General features: G+C 45.0%; 1 protein-coding gene across 2 annotated transcripts in view; it reads right to left on the bottom strand.

Moving 5' to 3' along the window:
• LOC138472715 (L-threonine ammonia-lyase-like) overlaps positions 1–21,575 on the bottom strand; it is a 406,130-nt gene that overhangs the window by 254,115 nt on the left and 130,440 nt on the right. For both annotated transcript variants that reach the window (XM_069611031.1, XM_069611030.1), the window contains 3 exons: positions 18,037–18,278; positions 16,347–16,512; positions 7,133–7,229 (listed from right to left, as the gene is read on the bottom strand). In XM_069611031.1, coding sequence (XP_069467132.1) covers positions 7,133–7,229; positions 16,347–16,512; positions 18,037–18,278 — 505 coding nt within the window. The remainder of the gene's footprint in view (positions 1–7,132; positions 7,230–16,346; positions 16,513–18,036; positions 18,279–21,575) is intronic.

Below are 21,575 nucleotides of genomic sequence, written 5' to 3'. Positions count from 1 at the left end.
GTTTCCATGCCTCTGGCAGCTCTTAAACCAGACTGATGGTCATGGAGACAACCAACAGATTCAGTGTGGAGAGTAAGCCGGGAGATGACCAACTTTTCCAAAAGTTTGGGAGAGGGGAAAATTCCAGTGGCAAAATAATGATTACAGAAATCGGTCAAGGCTGGAGCAAGGGTGTCAATATGGTCCTTGATGATACTGGAGGAGTGGGCGAGCACATGTTTCAACGACACTTCAATAGATGGGACTTGTCTAGAAACCTCGTCAGGTGTTAGAGAGAAAGAGGAGAAGGGAGGAGGAGAGGGAGAGATGGCCAAAGGGGGGCCGAGAGAGGGACAGAAAGATGAGATAGTGGACAGGATGTCCTGAGTTTTAGCAGAGAAACAAGAGGCCAAAGCCGTACAGAGGGCCTGTTGAGGTAACAGGAGAGGTAGAGACCGCAACAGGATTGGCCAGTTCCTTTCAGATTTTAAAAAGTTTGGCTGTGTTGTTAGAGGCCACAGAGACGCAGGCTTGAATATGTGCTCTCTTCTTGATAAGTCTTAATGCTTTCGACTGGCATTTTGGTGCAATCAGTCTAGGTATGTCTAAATGTGGCCTGGCATGCTTTACTGTAATGTTATTACCTGACTACACTGGTCTACATTGTGCAGCCAGTTGGACATGTTTTCATTGTGGCATGGCATTTTTAAAAGCAAAGCATTAATGTTCCTGTGCACTGTTGGTGACTTGCATGTACTGGATTGGTGTTACCCTCCAAAACAATAGCAAACACTGGCTTTTTAGCACATTTTTCTCAGAAAGTGTGCTGTATACTGCATTAAAACACATATTCATATCTTTCTCCTAGTGCAGTGTGCGGCATACCCCTTCAGCAGCACTTTTGTGCGTATTGTGCTAGCGTGGTAATCTAAACCGGCTCAGAGAGTGGCGCGACCTGTGATTTGTTGACGAGTTAGGGGGGGCCCCCTCAGCATGGCTTGCAGGGGGGCCCCCAGATCTTGTGTTACGCCACTGAATACCGGCTCACTTATCTAATGCAGTAAACATGCCAAAGCCTGGGTCATCTGCACAAACCTTTTCAGAAACAGTCAGTTATGTAAAGCCCCATTGCTGAAATCCAACTAAGCTCACAATGCCACACACTGGATAATCTTTAGCAGAGTTGGAGGAGCAAAAGGTAAACAGAATAGGAACCCATTCAGGCAGATACACTTAGGGCCTTATTACAAGTTTGGCAGTAACAGTAAAAAATGAAATGTTTGGAAATACCTCATGCTCAACTGTTCCACCAAAGTAGGAATTTTGTTACTGAAATTCATTTCCTCCTGTTTTTTGTGGTGGTAAATACTGCCACACAAAAAGATTACTGCATGCGGTAGTATTGCATTTCTGCATGGGACTCCAAAAATGGGGTATAACAGAAGGGTTTGCAAGGCTCAGAATCATGTGGACCCTTCAAGCTACTGCATTCAGTAATGGTAATTCTGTTTGGCAGTATTTCTGGTGGGAATACCACCAAACATGTAGTCAAACCCTTTGTGCTTTTTGCTGAGCAGAGGGTCAAGGCAGAGTATGTGCAACTAGGATAAAAAAGGACATTCTTGTGGGCGTGGACGAGCTTATCTCCTATTTCTAAGAGTCTTTTAAAACTGATCATGTGGACAGTCCTCCGAGCAGCACCCATTTAGGGAATAAACACATAATAATGTATTTGAGGTCATCAACAAAACAATTAAATAATTAACTTTATGAGGTTAAAATTACCCTTCAAACATAATTGGTTTCATTTGAAGAAAAAGTAAAGTGAAATATTTAACAGCAAACGGTGATCTGAGCCATTGCAGTTCCATTATTCAAAATGCTACCTACCTGACTGATTCACAGCTTCCAGCGCGAAATCTCACTTTAGTCTGAGCACATGTGTTGATACTTACCTTTCTAGACCCTAAAACCATAACCTAGGACCTAGTAAGTTCCAATCTAATACTAGATAACCAAGACAATCCTTTACGCCTCCCAGTCCCCACATACCTCAACACATCCAATTAACACACGAAGTCATCATTTTACACTCACAGTCTGTACATCTCTGTACACACCCATCTATTACAGATCCTGTCGCCTGTACAACTCATACCTTCACAAGTCAAACTATAACACATGGAGGTAGTCAATTACACCCAAGGGTCTGTATGGAGCTCAACAAATCCATATGCGGAAAATGAAGACACAACTTTACAGTCTACCCAATCAACTACTTCAAGTGAGATGTTACTTTACATCTCACAATCTGTATGTATCTTTGGAAATTCCAATAATACTGCATTTACAAATCGAACTGTAGCCACCAGAGATTTCCAGGGACCCCTTTGTAAATCAGCCTTTACCTAGCTTTACAATCCAAGAATATCAAACATAGCCGTACTTTACAGCTCAAGCAGTATGCAGAACATTACCACATATAGCGATGCGTACCTTTAATTATCTCACCTGTGGCAATAAAGATGGAACTTTACAGCCTACAGTCCGTACAGCTTTACACATTCAACAACCTCAAATGAAGACAGAGCTCTACAGGTCATTGTATGGACTTATCTCAGCAACTCCAGATATATTGGTGAAAGTCTCCACTCAACATTAGCACTCTGGGAGGGGCCGCTGTCCAATCAGGATGCTCGGAACACGGGTTGTATTCTCTGGTACAAGCCCATGTTCTGAGCAGCCTTGGTTGTCAGCGCCCCCTTCCCTTCATTGCCCGCTCCCCCTCATCTGTGTAGTTTCCTACATGGGTCCAATGATGTCATTCTTTTTATACAAACACAACGTACCTTTGCTGCACGGCCCGGCACCACGGAGTGCTGTTGTCTGAAAATGGACAGAGGCTTACAGCAGCACTGTACAGCACCGGGCAACGCAGGGAAGGTACATTTCTTTTTTTCAAAATAAAAAAAAAATAAAAGAAACCATTAGTACCTATGTAGGGAACTACCTGTGTGCTAATGGCGATATGCCCCTGCTCGGCAGGCCGACCCTGCCGGTAACAGTATCGACACCCTCGTTAATGGACCCTCCGTGCACTCGGGCCGTTAACTTGGGCGGCGGGCCGTTACCGGCAGGGTCGGCCCGCCACCTCGGCGCATATCGCCTCAATAAAGTCTGTGCACATCACCGTTGTTCACACCACATTACCTTTACACCTTATCAACAGCTATATCAAAAGAAGTTATCACTTTTCAAGTGTAATTATTTTCACTTCCCAACTATACGAGGCGGGAACACAACTCTATAGGGCAGCTGTTGCCCAGTTTTACACCGCTGCCTTTACCGAGCATTAATTACACTAAGCAAAGAAAAAGGAACTGCACAATCATTTACACTCTCACCCGCAATAATCAAAGCCAACACATCATGTCATTACTTGAATTCTCAATAGGAGCTATAAAAGTACCACAGCATTACTTTGTCATGGCTACTTGGTTAGATCGTTCACCATTTACTGTTTGCATGTACCCTGAAATAGAAGGGGCGGATGTGGTGAAGTCGGTGGTTAAGGCATCAATATTGGAACAGGTTTGATATCTTCTCCTGACACTAACCATGCACCCTGGGTTATTAAGAAAACACACCAAGTCTACAAGGCTTCAGATCCATTGGCTGTAAATTGAGAGCACTTGGGACCTGTAAAGCCCCTGAAGCAAGCCCTACACCAAAGGAGGACGATAAGCAAGACAGACTTATTCATAATGCTAATACAATATTTATTTATTTATTCATATTTGTAAAGCGTGCAACAGCCCAGGGGCATCGTGGCGCTTGTTACAGAGAGTGATTAGAACTTAGTTGCATAAAGGAATAATACATTCTATCTAAATTACTTCATGCATATTGAAGATTTGGTTACAATAGCATAGAATACTTAATGCATTAAACTACAGATCAATGAGGTGTTGCCCAAAAGTTGATTCGATAAACAAAATTCAATAAGTCCCGGAACCAAGACCTAGATAATCAAAGAGTAAGAACAAAGACAGAGCTATAGACTGAGTAGAGTACATGGAGCTACAGCAGGTGGGAACATTGGCAGGTAGAATGCCCTCGCAATTCTCCCACATACGACACAGGTTTCAGTGTACGTCATGTTACAAAGACACATGCAAGCCTTCCTCGCTGAACAAAATTTTGCCAAAAGTGCAGTTGCGATTATTGGCTCAAAAGTAGACTACTGCACCACCCTGTTCCCAGGCTCCCCAAGAGGCCCTCTAGAGCAACTGCTTATGAGTCCCACTCCAGCATCAAGGGCAGCCAATCAAACCTGGAGATGCACACTGATGCGGTCAGTTCTCAGATGATTAACAACAGATCTCTCTGTCTATCACATGCTCCTAAACCATGACATCATCTATGGGAACAAGCTCAAATATATAAAAGCAGACCACTTCCTTACCACCTCCCGCACCGCCTACTCGAATCACTGCCTCAAGTTTAAATCACTGTGACCAGAATCAGGGATATTCCCATTAGCGTCCATTCCTAACTCCATCTCGCTTGATATAACCGAACTCACGGTCAATGGCTATTTTCTGTAATAGAATTAAAGCAATTTCATCTTCAGGAGATGGCTAAAATCCACACCATTGTGGCCCCCATCATTAGTAGTTGTACACGTTTGGAACTAAACATCAGATTTCAGCACTTTACACAAAACAAAAACGTTCACAATGTCAAATTAAAGTAATTGAAACATATACAATATTTTTAATGTCTCAATCATGGACCAATATGGTTTGTACTTATTAGAAACAATAATATTAATCAAATCACGTTTTTTTTTTATGTAATATGGTTTTATTCCAATTTCTCCGGCTTACGAACGCTGCAATAACAGGAATAGTTATTTCGTAAATCAGAAGTTGTGGATTTACATTATGAAACAATGCCGATGACACTCAAGTTCTTTTACAGTTTAACACCACCAATCACCATCTGTCTGGTCCATTTGCTGATTGGTAGCCGACGACAATTGGGCGGGTTTTAACTGGCCTAAGGATAATCTATGCAATCATTAAATCTTGGTGGTTAGGAGCACATCTGTTCTGTTTCTGTGCCTGGTAGTTGTTATCTGCTGGACTTAGTTATAGCTGCACCCTTGCTGACCGTTTGACTCCATTTCCATCAGCAATTTGTGTCCCGCTCATCTGCTGGGTTATGCTTCCAGCTGGTCTCCATATTGCCACAATCAGCTGTGGCACCTCCCCCGACATCTTTCTACCTCTGGGGTTTCCTGCCTACTCATTTCTTCCTTAACGTTGGTTAGTGGTGAAGGACAGGGAGGTTTTATCTTGGTCTTGTACATTTCATATAGTCTGTATGTCTTTCAACCTGGACAGTTTACTGGATCACAATGGAATTTCTTCTCTATGAGCTTCTTTTGTTGCAATCCTATCAGCCACTATGTACCGGTTCATTTAATTATGTAAAGTTATTTAGTATAAAGTGCTGCGAAGAGGAGACTGCGTTCCTGGTGGACGTTAGTCAGGCATTCGTTAATTAGTTATTTCAATTTACAATCAATGTATATGTTTTACGTAACCTAGCATTTAAGACTTTAAGGTACTTTAACTTGGAGGACGATTTATTTTTAAAAATTCTTTTAAGCAAATCTAATGCCTTCTATATTGAAATAACTAATTAACTAATGATTTACTAAAGTCCACCTGCAAAACATTCCCCTCTGCTTCGTATTACTAATTTGATTCCCTAGTCCTCGTGCGAGTAGGGGTTTCCCACCCTTCCGTGTACATATACGTCGATGTAAAATTGATAAGTCAATAAATAGACAGAAAAAATTATAATCTTCACACATTTGGCTGCCAAACTTAGGTCAATGAACATGTCCTTTACAAGCAAGTGAGAAATGTAGGGTTTAAGCTGGACCACCCGTTGTCTCTGAAAGCCCCGAACACCTGTATATTATATTCTATAGGGCATAAACAGCTCTGCTAACGTTTGCCCTTTCCTGCAAATAGTCCAATTAGTTTCTACTCTCTTTCTTTCCAGGAGCGACTGTGCTATAGGTCCCTACTTAGGGCTGCCTAAGCATTGTGGAAGCAGGCACTTAGCTAAAGCACTCAGTTTCAGAGTAGCATACATTAAAGCGTTCTATGAGCAAGGCCCGAGTTTCTTAAGGAAATGCCAGTTGCCAAATAAACCAACACATTGGGCCTCATTATGAGTCTGGCAGTAGCCGTGCCGGTAAAAAGGGCACGGCTTCCGCCAGAGAAATTTTTTTTCTGGCACCCGGCAATGGGGATTTACCGGGGCATTACAGCCCTGGCGGTCCCTGTAATTGCCCATTGCTGGGCGTCGGAAATAATTACTCCCCATTCATATTTTAGTCCTCTAGGACTCAATGGGAATGGGGAAGACGGATGCACCGGCACCGTTAATAAAAGTGCCGGTGCATCCGTCAAGGTCTGCGAGCGGGTGATGTTCCACCTGCCAGGTAGCTTATCGGCACCATTGTTACCGGAGCGGCAACCTTGTAATGAACCCATTATCTTCCATCCAGCCATTTATTTAATATGAACATATCCACCTCCAGAAAGTCCCAAATGAAAGGGGGGTAGTTTGTCCTGCAGGCACCCACTCTTTGGAACCCCCTCCCTTTGATTCTACCATGTTCAGAACACCACTTGCACTTTCGTAAATGTCTAAAGACATGGTAGTTCATGAAGCATACATTTTAGCACCCATTGCTCAGTAATCTGTAACATGTTACGTAACATAAGTACAGCCAAGACTTTTTGGTTAATGTGCACTTTATAAAATCACAACTAACGTATAAAAAATCCTTAAAATTCTATCAATGCAGCACAAGCAATGTTCTAGTTCTAACTATGTGACTGGTGCACAGACTTACCAAATGTATATATTTCTCATGACTGTTTGCATTTACGCAAAGCGTAGTAGTAACAAGTTACTGTAATATTTTGAGCTTCTTCATGCCTTTTTGTGCACGTATCAAAAAATCAAAGACACATTTGTAACCTGTGTTTTGTACTTGATAAGAGCATTGCAAAACCACCTGTATTTAAATGTGTATGAGATGGGGTTTAAGCGCTTTCTCACTTACCGCCGTACAGCAGATTGGGAACTCCATCTTGATCTTTGATAATGTAGTCCATTTTCAAGGATTGTTGCAGAATTGGAAACCTCTCTGGTTCAACCCCCTGCAACGTGAAGTGATATATCACTGAGTTAGACCATAGACAGCACATAAATCAATTAATGTCATGCATTCGGCATGGTAGCCTCTTGGTGGGACGGGATTTTGAATGGGAAACCCTATGGAAGGATGAAAAGTTTGGTCAGTGATTCATTGGAATGACTGAATTTGCATGTCAGGCTGTTTAGAAGGACTGCGATTGGATGGATTGTGCATTGGAAAGATTGCAGCTTGGTTTGGCAACTCAATCTAATGTTGAATGGACATCATCTAAAATCTAAAATAGATCGCCCTTTAAAAGAAATACGAGTAGGATGGATGGACGCCTCAGGGTTAAGTATGGGGTGGATGACTGATTGCAACTACTATGAAGGATACCATTTTAGATGGATGACCTTTTGACTTGTCTTTCCATTGCCTTGGAAAGATTGAGTTTTTGATGTTGGGTGCCGTGGATAAATGCCTTCCTTAACTGATGAACTGTTGTATCAAGTATTCTTTGGAAGCATTGAGTTAAGGATGAAAGGATATTGGATTGATGGTGCCTTAGATGGAAATCTCATTGGAAGGACTACATTTAAGCTGAAAAGCTACTAGGACGAATGGGTTCTTTTATGGATTTGTGGATGGGTGGGCCCCCTGAATAAATTGACAGTATGTGTGGTAAATTTAAAGGATTGCATTTGTGTTCAAAGATTATTTGTATGGATGGCTCCTCTTTAGTACCCGGCGAGGGCGCAATCAGAATGAAACAACCATTCTGATTGTCCCTCGCCGAGGCATTACCCGGCCAGGAATCCCACGGCCATTGTAACCTGCAGGGGGCGTGGTAGCCCCTCAACCAATGAGGAGGCTCGAAGCAGGGCCATCTCCGCTCTGAGACTGCTCACGGCTGAGAGGTTGCCTTCGCCCCCCGCCGTGGATTCAGGTAAGGCTTTTTTTTGTTTCCTTTCCTCCCTCCTCCCTGCCCTGCCCTCCCCACCCCACTTACCTTCTGCCTCCTTTGACCCCAGTGGGGGACGATGGCAGCCTCCAGCCCTGTGGAGGCTCGGAGCGTGGCCATCCCCGCTTCGTGCCTCTACACGGCTGGAGGCTTCCATCGTCCCCCGCCGGGATGCAAGTACGTTTTTTCTGGGTTTTTTTTCCCTCCCAACCCCACTTACCTTCTTCTCCTTTTTTTTCCGGAGCAGACACGCTGTGAACACTTCTGTTTCCAGCGCGTCCGCTCCCGATGGCCACCATGGAAAGGGAAAACGGACTCTGTTTTCCCTTTCCTGGCGGCCATTTTCTTGGTCGTTTTTTTTTTTCTGTCCCGAAACCAATCGGGACAGAAAAAAATGCTTTTAGTGCCCCAGTCAAGCAAATCTTGTGGGCTGGGATACTTAAAGGAATATGACCCTCGCGGTGGGGGCATTACCTGGGTCAGTAATGCCCTCGCTGCTCGGGTATATTGCTTAAGTAGGACTGAGTTTGGGATGGTATGCTCATTGTATTAATTTTGCCTTCAAAAGATTGAATTTGGAATTGAAGCCTCTTGTTTAAGTCTTTTATTTGAAGTACTAAGTTTGAGGGGGGAAATATGTATGGATGAAAATATCCTTGGAAAGATTACATTTGTGAAATGATTATTCCCTGGTTTAATAGAATTTTGAAGGAATGCGTACTTCTATGATAGAGTTTTAGATGAATGTTCCGTCAGTGGATTGAGCACTTTGTGGATGATTTACTTCCACTACATTGTGATTGTTTTGAGATCATTTGAGTTTTGGAAAGATTATTCATTGGATTTCCTGCATTTCAGCAGTCTGCCCTTTTGGGTAGCTTCACATTTGTATACTTTGAAACAGAATTTACTTGATGCATAAGCGCCTTACAAATGAACAATAAATACATAAGTAAATACTTTCTCCTTTAGCTAGATTGGGATGCAAAATGGAGTGATGCTAGGATGGATTCAGTTTTGGAAGCTTGACACTTGGGTTGATTTTTGGATGAGTGCCCTCCTTGATGGGTTGCGTTTTGAATGGATGCCCCCTTGGACACATTGAATGAATGATCCTTATTTGTAAAGCAAAATACATGCCAGAAGGTTCTCCAACACTGCCCATCACAAGGCAACAGCCAATGCTAACCTGGTTACATACTAGCTACTGGAGAAGAAGTGTTAAGGTTCCCTCTCAAGATTTGCCACCTTGGCAATGGAAGAAGCAGGTCATTACCATGAACGACCCATGTCAAGAGCTTTGGGTTACTCATCTGGGAACAGGTTCGCACATTTATTGGCCTCAATAATGGACAGATAACATGGAAAAAGGCACAAGAGAGAGGAGCATGTCCTGTCAAGATCCTGACAGCCAGAAGAATATTGATCTCTCTCTCTCTCTGCATGTATAGATATTAAGGATATTTGTCCTCTGCCTTGGGCAGCCCATTTTTCAAGACTCTTTAAAAAGACAGGCCCATCCTACGGGAGGATCCTAGTTAATCATGCCTAAAATATACCTTGGATAGCCTGAGCACATCTCGAGCCCCACATGCAAACAGACTTCACATATATATATAATAGAGCAATCTTCACATATTGATCACCTGCCCACTTACCTTCTCATTCCCTGCACAATGTTTTACTTCCACATATCTCGCTCTCATTGTATTGCACTATTTTCCAGTCAATGCATCCTAAGGTGAGTTGGCACAGTATACAAAACAACTGGTAATATATATATGCACTGCTCCAGATAGGATTTGGAAGTGGCAGTATGTTACTCCTTGTTTTTAAAGTTGGGAGTAAAATGATTTTTAGTGAGTAAAAATGTGCATCCGAATCGCAATGGGTGTATTTTATAAGCGAGTAAAAATAGGTTTTAACTGGAAACGGAAATGTTATTATAATAATGATTTCTTTGCACCTAGTTATTCATGCACATGACAAGATACATGTTTACTTCTAATCGGGGCAGTTAAAATAGTAGTTTCTTCCTATGGTGCTACCTGCACTACTGGTCCAAACATATCCCTGCAGCAGTGTAGGAGAGAAAGTAGGCGCACAAGGTTCTACATGTCTATTTCATATTTTTATTGGGAGTGTTTGTACTCCCTATTTTTATTTTTTGGGAGTATTTGCCTATTTTTAGGGAGTCAAAGTGGCCGATGCACCCCTTATCTGTAGGGCTGTATATATGTATTCACCATTTTGGTAGAATACAAATTGGTCGAATTATTTTTTACCACATTTTTTACTACATATTTTTACTGCAAATTGGTTGATGGCTATTTGGGGTTAGGTATATAGAAAGGGAGGATGGGCTGGCTAAGTCAAGGGGTAGTGTGGGGAGTCACCCCCGGCCACCCACCCCTGCTTTTTGCTGTAAAAAAAAGTAGTACAACAGTTTGTGTTCAACTAAATAAACGCTGCCAATTAAAAGAACATATAGTAGATCATTTCCAAACTGCATGCTTCCAAACAAAGCAGCCATACTTTCTTGCATTCTCTCCCTCTTCCCACTAACTTAACCCACCTCTTTGAGATCTGCCTAGGAGCATAGGGACCATGCAAACTGCAGTGGTACGCAGTGTAATTCCCAGTGACTACATAAAGCCAACAAGCTAGTGTTTCTGGCGAAAATGATTTAGCATGTCAGAGTCAGCCAAGCTCACTACCCCAGGCTGCACAATGCTGAATGCTAGCACTATAGAAGATGACAAGGGAAGGAAAGATTGGTGACATATGAACCTGGGTTTACCTGATTTACCTCTGATCAGGTACTGCCACAAATATACCCCATCCAGCAACCCATTTTCACCCTGGGCAGCCCGGGTTACACGCCCGCATCAGCGCCGACATTAGGATCAGGAAAACAAAATGTCGGGCGCGATGCGGCGCCACAATGAAGCTCAGCGTCCTCGCGGTTGCTAAGCAACCAGTGTTTTGAATTTGCCCATATCCGCCGGCAGGCGGAAGAGCCGGCCTCACCAAAGGCCACCTTAGGCCCTGTTTGCCCCTGAAATACGTCAGTCTACCCCCATCTGGTGGCGAGGGCAGGAGCCCCCACCCTTCCTCAGCAGCACCGAAGTCTACCAGCTCCACCAGCCGTGCCGTGCCGATCCGCATCAGCAGACCAGGAAACCCACCACCTCGATGCAGACCCATTGCCTGATTTACCTCTGATCAGGTACTGCCACAAGTATACCCCATCCAGCAACCCATTTTCACCCTGGGCAGCCCGGGTTACACGCCCGCATCAGCGCCGACATTAGGATCAGGAAAACAAAATGTCGGGCGCGATGCGGCGCCACAACGAGACTCAGCGTCCTCGCGGTTGCTAAGCAACCAGTGTTTTGAATGTGCCCGCATCCGCCGGCAGGCGGAAGAGCCGACCTCACCAAAGGCCACCTAAGGCCCTGTTTGCCCCTGAAATACGTCAGTCTCCCCCCCATCTGGTGGCGAGGGCAGGAGCCCCCACCCTTCCTCAGCAGACCGAAGTCTACCAGCTCCACCAGCCGTGCCGTGCCGATCCGCATCAGCAGACCAGGAAACCCACCACCTCGATGCAGACCCATTGCCTTATTTACCTCTGATCAGGTACTGCCACAAGTATACCCCATCCAGCAACCCATTTTCACCCTGGGCAGCCCGGGTTACACGCCCGCATCAGCGCCGACATTAGGATCAGGAAAACAAAATGTCGGGCGCGATGCGGCGCCACAACGAGGCTCAGCGTCCTCGCGGTTGCTAAGCAGCCAGTGTTTTGAATTTGCCCGTATCCACGGGCAGGCGGAAGAGCCGGCCTCACCAAAGGCCACCTAAGGCCCTGTTTGCCCCTGTTCGCCGCTGGACGGCGCATGGCGACCATCACGAGACTCTACTTTTGGACACTCATCCTTCTGTGAGTACGATCATGCTGCCAGCCAGTATGCCTGCCTAGCAATAATGTCTACATACGCCCTTCGGCGGTTATCGTTAACTCGTTGCAGCCATTATCTTTAAGCTGTTTGTCCTCCACATAGCCGCTTAGCTGCAAATATTTCGTGGTAGCCCGGTCAGCTAATGTTCTCACTGCCAGTTATTGTGCCTCACTCATTTGATGCCACTAATACTGCTACTGCACCTTACTCCAGCCAATGATACTTGATGCTAGTTGCTGCACCTCGAATTTAGGTGAACCCTTGCTAGTCATTTTATTGCCTGCACATGCCACTTTAGCCTGTCTGCCAATTTCGAATTCAGGTGAATCCTTACTGGTCATTTTATTGCCTGCACATGCCACTATAGCCTGCCGGCCAATTTCGAATTTAGGTGAACCCTTGCTGGTCATTTTATTGCCTGCACATGCCACTCTATCCTGTCTGCCAATTTCGACTTGTATCTTAGCCAATGCTGCGCCCTTTACAAACACTGCATCTAGACTACTCCCGTATTTGCATTCTGAACTCTGCACTCAGACACACAATTCAGACCAGATCTAGTCAGTACACCAACACAGAATTGGATACAGGCTCTCCCGCCTACAGCACCCATACCAACAATGCACACACCCCTGTGCATCCTGCTCCCCACCTCCCACACAACAAGTATCATACACATCCTGCTCCTAGTACTAGCAACGTACCAATACCATACCACTCACTACAACACCATGTCACTACCTCACAACCACGTTAAACCCTGGCCAACCACTTTAAACCTGCAACACCAGACACAAAACACTCTACCTTGCAATACCCTCGAGAGGAACAGCAGACTCCGCTCAAGACTTGCAAAACTCTATGAACCACTAGCTAGAACCCTGACATCAACAAACGAACAACAGAACACTGGCCCAATCCAACCACCACCAACAACCCCCCCTCCAAGACCCAAACTACAACTAGTCCCACCTTTCCAAAGATAAACAAACCTAACCTCATGGGTGGCCTAATAAACTCTAGATCGCTAGTTGCACACGCTTCAGATATAGCAGACATCATCCACTCTGAACATCTATACTTCCTAGCAGTCACCGAATCTTGGCTACACGCCGCAGCAGGACCCGCCCTCTCACTGGCCATACCAAACGGATACACCATACTGCGATCAGACAGAACCGACACTCGAGGTGGAGGCACTGCACTCATAATAAGAAACAATCTACCTTGCAGACTAGTGTCATCCCCAGTCATCAACTCATGTGAGCTCTTGACAGCCAAACTAAACATAAATAACACCCAGACTCTCACAATATACTTGGTCTATAGACCTCCAGGCCCCATTGGGACCTTTGAAGATGACATATCAAATATCATCTCGAATAATCTAAAAAACTCATCTCAAGTCCTACTACTAGGCGACTTGAACTTAGGTTATAACGACCCCAAAGACACACATGCATCTAATGTGGCTAGTATCCTAGAGGAACAAGGATTTACCCAAAGAGTGCTCACCCCCTCACACAACAAAGGCAGAACCTTGGACTGGGTAGCAGACTACAACTGCAACGCCACGATAGCCTCCATATCCCCCCAGATCTGGACAGATCACCACTTCATAACCTTTACCCTAACTGCCGCCAAACCTACCTTGGCTCCCACACCCCTAGCTCCGTCCATTCCCACCCGGAACAAGAAAAACATCACCTGTGACAAACTGCTACCCCTCATCCTCCCTACACTCAATGCCATCCCGGAAAACCTGGACCCCGAAACTATGGTTAAGGAATTTAACCACATCATGACCACATCTCTAGACTCTATTGCACCACTCAAACTTAGACAAAGCAAACCCAAAGCCCATCTCAATTCATGGTACACCCCATACCTAAAATCATTGCGCAAACAAAAAAGGCACTGTGAGACATCCAGGCGAGCACAACCTTCTGACGAAAACAAAGCCAACCTCTGCTCCATCACAGCCCTATACAAAAAAGAAATCATCCTAGCTAAACGCGAAACCTACAACGCTAGAATTGGCCAAGCTAATTCTAGCACGAAAGAACTCTTTGTCATCCTCAAAGAGCTAGAAGCGCCCATCCCTGTGCCAGACAACTGCATCAAAGACCAACTCTGGTGCTCCAACATACAACAAGCTCTAGCCAACAAAGTCACTACCCTTCAAATAAAAATAGCCAAGAAAAAAGCCACACTCGCCGGCAAAAAACCCATTAGCGTCAACCTAGAACAACTAAGTAACTCTACCAATCACCCCAGATTCAAGTTTTCCAAAGTCACCATAAAAGAAACTGAAAATACCATACTATCTCTCAAACCCACCAACTGTCAAGGAGACCTATGCCCCGCTCTACTTCTAAAGAATGCAGCCAGAGATCTGGCCCCCTTTATCAAAAAACTTATTAACTCATCCTTCTCCACCAATACCATCCCATCCAACCTCAAAGAATCATGGGTGCTTCCTCTACTGAAAAAGCAGTCCCTAGACCCACTAATACCCACTAATTACCGCCTGATTACTACAGTGCCGTTTCTCCTAAAGATCCTAGATAAAATGGCATACTCCCAGATACAAAAATACTTGGAAACCAATTCTCTACTAGGAACTAGGCAATCAGGCTTCCGGCCCCAACATGGGACAGAAACAGCTCTCATAGACCTCAAGTCACAGATAGATGAACTCCGGGATGAAGGAAAATCAGCCCTCCTTCTGCTCCTAGATTTATCAGCTGCCTTCGACCTGGTCGACCACAGGGTCCTATGCAGCCATCTGGATTCGGCAGCTCATTTCTCCGAAGAAGCCACTGCATGGATACAATCATTCCTAACCAACAGGACTATGAGAGTCTTCTCTCCTATGGCAGCAGCCAACCCCATCCCCATAACTTGCGGAGTGCCCCAGGGATCTTGCGTCTCACCCACCCTCTACAATATCTTTACCAGGCCCCTGTTCGACAATCTGGACCTTCTGGTGTCACCTACACTAACTATGCAGATGACACTCAGATTCTCCTACCGCTTACCGGTGATTACGACAAGGATTTGGCATTGGTGAACAGGATATATCTCATCATCCAGGCATGGATGGCCACCCACGGTTTATGCCTGAATGATGACAAAACAGAGATCATCATCCTGGGCACTCCCTCGACCCTCAAAAAACTCAGCTCCGAATACTCAGCATTCAACATAGACAATAATATTATTACTGTCGGCAAGGAGGTCAAAACACTGGGTTTCTATCTGGACTCCACTCTCTCCCTCAGCAAGCAGGTAAATGCCTTGGCCTCGGCCACGGCATTCACATGCAAGTTGATCAGAGCAGGCAAGGCCTTCCTGTCTCAGGACAGTTGCATCACCCTGGCCAGAGCCCTCATCTTATCCAGGCTGGACTACTGCAACGCGCTATACATAGGAGCCAATAAACAAACCATCAAAAAAATCCAACTCCTACAAAATAATGCGCTAAGAGCAGCCCTAGGAATCCCCAAGAGAGAACATATCTCTAACACCAGAAGAGCCAACAACTGGCTCTCCACTCACGACAAAATAAAACTAAAAACTGCCTCCCTCACGCACAAATGCTTGAACAATGCAGCACCCCGCTACCTATCCGACAGATTCACTTTGAAGCCTACCACAAGAATCACCAGACTCTCCAACACCAACTACCTCTGGATCCCCAGATACAAACATGTCAAAATAGGAGGCAGCAGTTTCCAGGTCAAGGCAGCACTCCTATGGAACTCACTACCTTCCCCTCTAAGAATCAATCAATCCTATCACAAGTTCCGTCAAAGCATCACTAGTTGGCTCAAAGATGCAGACATCTAGGCATATACCTTGCTGACTTTGCCCGGCACCTCTCTCTACACCGTATGCACCAACCACTGTGTAAAACTATGCATGCCATCAATGTACCCGCCTGTATATATCGTAACTTCATTGTGCCAACATGTAACCAAGCGGCACTTGCACATAATTGTATTTTACATGTTGTAACCAAGCTTTGAATATCCTTATGCCTTGTGCCCGAATACCCTCGGGTCTGGAGCGCAATACAAATAATAAACTAAACTAAACTAAACCTGGCCTGCCTTCCATGTATAGCAGTGCATGCATACATTCCAACTGTTAGACGTGAAGCAAGTCTCCCCTGATGTACCTCGAAGACATTAGAGGATGGAGAATGACTTACAATGATGTCAATGTTTGGGTTGAGGTGCTTTAGGGCAGCAGCCGATCCTGCTAGCAGCCCACAGTGACCACCGGCGGGGAACAGCACAGCGTCCAGTTTTGGTACCTGCTCGTAGATCTCCAGTCCGACAGTACCCAGTCCAGCAAGATACACAGCGTCGTCCTCCCTGGGGCGGCGGGCAGGGCAGAGGAAGGAATAGCAACGTTAGTATTGAATAACAACTCCAGAATGATTTCAGAAATGGGAAAGCCACACTGCAGCACTTCCAAGCATCTACCTCTAATTAGGACTCATAGATAGTCCCTTTAAGGGGAGCAGTTATACCCAGCTAATACTGGACAGCGGCCTCTCCTCCGCTACCTTCTGGGTATAGCCTGTGGTCAGGGTCAGTTGATGCTGTGAACCCCTCTGCAGTGACTGTAGGGGCCGCGTCCAGTGGGTGCTGTTCCATGGACAGCAGCACAGCCCATACACCCTGAACCTTCCATGTTCCGCCCACTGGGTGTGACCTGCAGCCATGCCCAAACGACACTGTCCCAGAGGCTGGTGACCCACTAGGTATGGTCTGTGGCCATTCCCAGCCCACACTGCACACAGTGGCAATCTGCATTCAGTGCCCACTAGCTGTGGTCCGTGTGCACGTCCAGCAGACACTGTTCATAGGGCATGGCTGCATCTGTCAAGCACAGCGACCCTTCTTTCACTGCCCATGAGCATGGCCATGCCCGTTGTACGCTGGGCCCCTCCTGTAGTGCCTGGTGGGTGTGACCACTGGCCCATCAGTTCAGTTACCATGCGTGCAACCCTACCTGCCAAACTCTTATCCAAGTTTATGTCAGTATGTACAGCAATTAGTGCTGTACCCTGTACCCCTATATGAATTTGAATGTACAATGTTTTATTTCACACCCCCACCACCAGACAGAAGCTTCATTAAAAATATTCAAAGTAAGCTATATTATTTTTTTTCAAAGTTTCATAAAGTTGGATGTATATTCTTTTGGGAAAGGTCTGCACAGCTTCGTCTCGCAACCCCGGTTATTAGCATCTCATGGAGTGTTTTTCAAACCTAACCCCAACTGCAGTCACTATTTCTTTTTGTCCTTTTTTGTATCTACATTGTAACAAGAACAATGAAACATTTAATCACACAAATCAATAAAAAGATTAACTTACATTACATCACATCTCCAAGTAAATCCCCCTCCACCGCTCCCCTCATCCTGCCTTCCCCCCTCCCTAAGGTAACTGCCCCTCCCAATCTCAGTACAGAGTTAAAAATCACCCCCATATATCATCAGACAATTTGGACTTCTTCCGAATCTGAATCAAAGACATCCTGGGCATGTCCTGTATCCATGGTTTCACCAGAGGGCGGGCTGTAGACTTCCAGGCTCTGAGAATCGGCTTCTTGGCCACTCGGGCCGCTTGGAACAGCCATCTCATTTGTGAATGGAAAAATCCCCTAACTGAGAATCGTCCCCCGAGATCAAGGTCTCAAAATCTAAAGACAACCTCAAAACTCGATTTTGAGAGTTGCTATTTCTATAGTTTGTGCAAATGAAACCTGAATGTTTATGGAGGTTACATCATGGTGTGGTGAGACAGTGTGTATTAAATGATCACAGAGTAATATAGGAACAGGAAAGTGGCTTCCCGGAGTACTCAACGTTCCTCTGGGCATACTTACTCCTCGATGAACAGATAGGCGTTCTCCTGCGCTAGCCGGCGGGCATGACTGTGGGAGTCCTGCACTGTGGTGCCATACGAAATAACCATGGCACCATACTCCCGGCATATTTTCACCCTTGCCGGTGGCACACTGGTTGGCACGATGATGAAGACAGGGATGGACAGCTCTGAGGCATGGAACGCCACGGCCATGGCAAAGTTGCTGTCCAAAGCCGCGATCACGCCTTTCCTTTGCTGCTCCTAAAAAGGCACAAACACTTTAACCTTGATGAAACAAGTAAACGCTATAGCCTCAGCAACAGCATACACTTGTAAACTAATACTCCTGCAGACCCTTCCTCTCGTCAGCAAGCTGCTCCACACTAGCAAGGACGCCTATATTATCCAAACTGGATTATTGTAACGCTCTCTACCTAGGTACTAACAAGCGCAACTTAAACAAATTACAGGTCCTTCAAAATAATGCCCTCAGAGCAGCCTTCAATATACCCAGATCTCATCATATCTCTGAAACCAGACGTAAAACCCTCTGGTTGTCAATTACAAACAGAATCTCACACAAAACTCTATCCCTCATGCATAAGTGCTTGTCCCACTCAGCACCCAATTATCTGATCTGCAAATTCACCAAAAGACAATCCAACCGACCCACCAGATCAGCACAATTGCACTGTCTCTCAGTCCCTAGGTTCAACCTCCAAAAATCTGGAGGCTGCAGTTTCCCTGTCCTAGCATCCAAACTTTGGAACTCCTTACCTATATACCTAAGAGCAGAACCTTCCTTCACTCTATTCAGAACTAACGATAAAAACTGGCTCTCCTCTCAGGAAACCAACTAAACTGGCAAATAACATTCACCCTCCATGTGTTTCTTCCTCTGAACTGAATATAATGTCACTGCTTCTATGTAATTGACCCATACAAACCCTAACCATGACAGTATATAATGCTGTGTGTATCCTATGCACCTGTTGTTTTTCTTGTGTTGTATGTACACTGCCATTGTAACTATGCAATATTGTAAACAAAGTAACGCGCCCAGATGCCTGAGGGCTAGGTGCACTATATAAATAAATACAAATAACAACGGTTTTGATGTTTATGTGGTAATCAAGTAGTGACCACTAATTAGCTGGCAGATGATCTTATGTCGAGAATGACACTGCCAGCCATTTTGGGCTAGCATGCAGGGGACAATTAGGCCTATACTAATTAAACCAAAACTACAATTACCCGATGTAGAAGGAGTGTCACCTGAAAAGGGAGGACTGACTGAATCTGTAACCAATGACATGGGCCACTTGGCATCTACAGATCCCGCACCAATGGCATAGAGCTCATTACAAAACAAATGCATTGCAAATAACGCATAGCAGTAAGAAAGGTTGATGCTGTATTTCAGAATGTTTGAGGACTAAGAAGGTTTTGGCTGATTTTCCCCAATATACATTTTAACACGCTGAATTATTATTATTATTTATTTATTTTATGCATTTATATATACAGAGGAACAATGCTCTTTTGATCACAAAAGAACGTGCAATAGATATGAAATCAGGTTTGACGTGAAGCAGTGCGCTTCTTACAACGGGGCGAGTTTGAAGGACATTCTGACCGGGTTGTGGAGGGGAGTAAATGGAAAATTCACTGGGGACAATACATGAGTGGACACAAATAGATTAAGAACAATGAACAGTGGAGCTTTTTAAGTGCAGGTAGGCGGTGCGGCCAGCTGTCTCGGGATGTGACCATTATGGGTGAAGTGCTAGAGCGGAGGCAGAGGCAGTGATGGACAGAGGCCGGTTAGATATGAGGGAAAAAATGTTAGCAAGCAGGCAGATGAGAGGTAGGTTAAGAGGGTAACTCGGAGGCGAGGAGGTAGGCTTTCCGAATGTCCATGATTTAACTGAATCAGAAATGTTCGAGGGAGCAAAAACCGAAAGTCATTTGAATAAAATGACTTTTGTTTTTCACTCCCCTGGACATTTCAAGTAACCCGCGCCCTCCAACCCCATTACTTACCTTTTGGCGTCACACTTCGCTGTGTGCCACCGACTCCGCTATTCCTCTGCGATGTTGGTTCCCTTCACTTACGTGCATGGGAACAGGCACTGCAGGCTCCTTTTTAAAAAAAAAATATTTTGATTTAGCAGGGGACACCCCTGCAACCGCGGAACTATTGTAATGAACAAGAGTGCGGGGGACAGCCCAGCTCCCCTTGTTCGCTACAACGGTACTGAGTGGTAGATGTGTGTGACATTTTTCAGCTGTATGTTATTTTCATACAGCCGTTTTATTTTTTTGGTTAATTATACCGATTCCAGACTTTCAGTTTGGTTTTTCACAAATCCAGGAGGACTGTTTCTCTGGTGTCCGGGGAAGAGTATTCCATGCAAGTGGAGCAAGAAGCGAGAAGGAGGGGAAGCGAGAGGAAGCACAGAGAGGGGGAGGTGCCACAAGATTAGTTGAGGAGGCACAGCAGAGATTACGAGACGGCTTGTAGAGTTGGATAGAGGAGGATAGATACAGTGGTGCTTACCATGGATAGATTTGTGAACCAGAAGAAGACATTTAAATCTGGCTCTGTTTTGCATCACCAGCCATCCAGCCTGGTGATGGTACAAGGAAATAGGTGTGAAGTGAGGGAGTTCAAAGAGATTCCTGTTAGCAAAGTAAATGATCTTGTCGAGAGGACAAAAACCATAGTTGGGGAGACCAAAGAGTATGCTGGCACAGTAGTCCAGTTTAGAGAAGAGAAGAGTGGTTAAGAGATGCTTGCCGGGGTTAAAAGGAGGAGGTGTCTGATTTTCCTAATATTTAGGAGGTTGAGGATAACTGCTGTTCCAGTTTTGGAAATGAAAGTAGAGAAGGTGAGAGAAGGGCCATAGATGACGCTTAGGTTTCTAGCTGAAGAAGAGCAGGGGAGAGTGTCAGGTGGATAGGCAGAGGAAGAGATGAGAGAGAGGCTTTGGCAGGGAACAAGAGCACCTCTGTTTTAGTAGAGTTTAACATCACAGAGTGCAAAGCCATCACATATTTAATGGCAGAGAGACAGTTGGTAATGTTGATAGAGAGATCAGAGGAGAATTCCGGAAAAGAGAAGAATATTTGGGTGTCATCCACCAAGTTGGTACGAGAACACAAAGGAGGAGATTAGTACCCCAAGAGCAGTCGTGTATAGTGTAAAAGAGAGCGTACCCAAGACAGAGACTTGTGGAACACCACCAGTTAGAGGAGTGAGTTGAGAGGTGATTATTAAGGTCTATAATGTATTCAGCATTAATAATAATAATTAAGAGTAAACAGACAACTGTGCAAGGACTACTGGATTTGGACAACCTCAAAGTGCATTCACTCTGACATGATGCTTGCAGCAAAAGCGTATTGCTTTGAAGGTACCATGGTAGCAAAATGCAGCTTGTGCATCCAGCAAAGGTAATAATCTATGGTAATTCCCAAAGCAATGTTCGGTTTGGAATGGCGTCTTGCACCATAGAATAGGCTACATAGTGTGAAAATAAGACGTCCTTTTGACAA

Source organism: Ambystoma mexicanum, chromosome 8, assembly GCF_040938575.1.
Source record: "Ambystoma mexicanum isolate Mex_15411 chromosome 8, UKY_AmexF1_1, whole genome shotgun sequence".
In the NCBI taxonomy this organism is placed as follows: domain Eukaryota; kingdom Metazoa; phylum Chordata; class Amphibia; order Caudata; family Ambystomatidae; genus Ambystoma; species Ambystoma mexicanum.
Note: the sequence above shows the minus strand (reverse complement) of the source record. Positions and strands in the feature narration are given on the sequence as shown.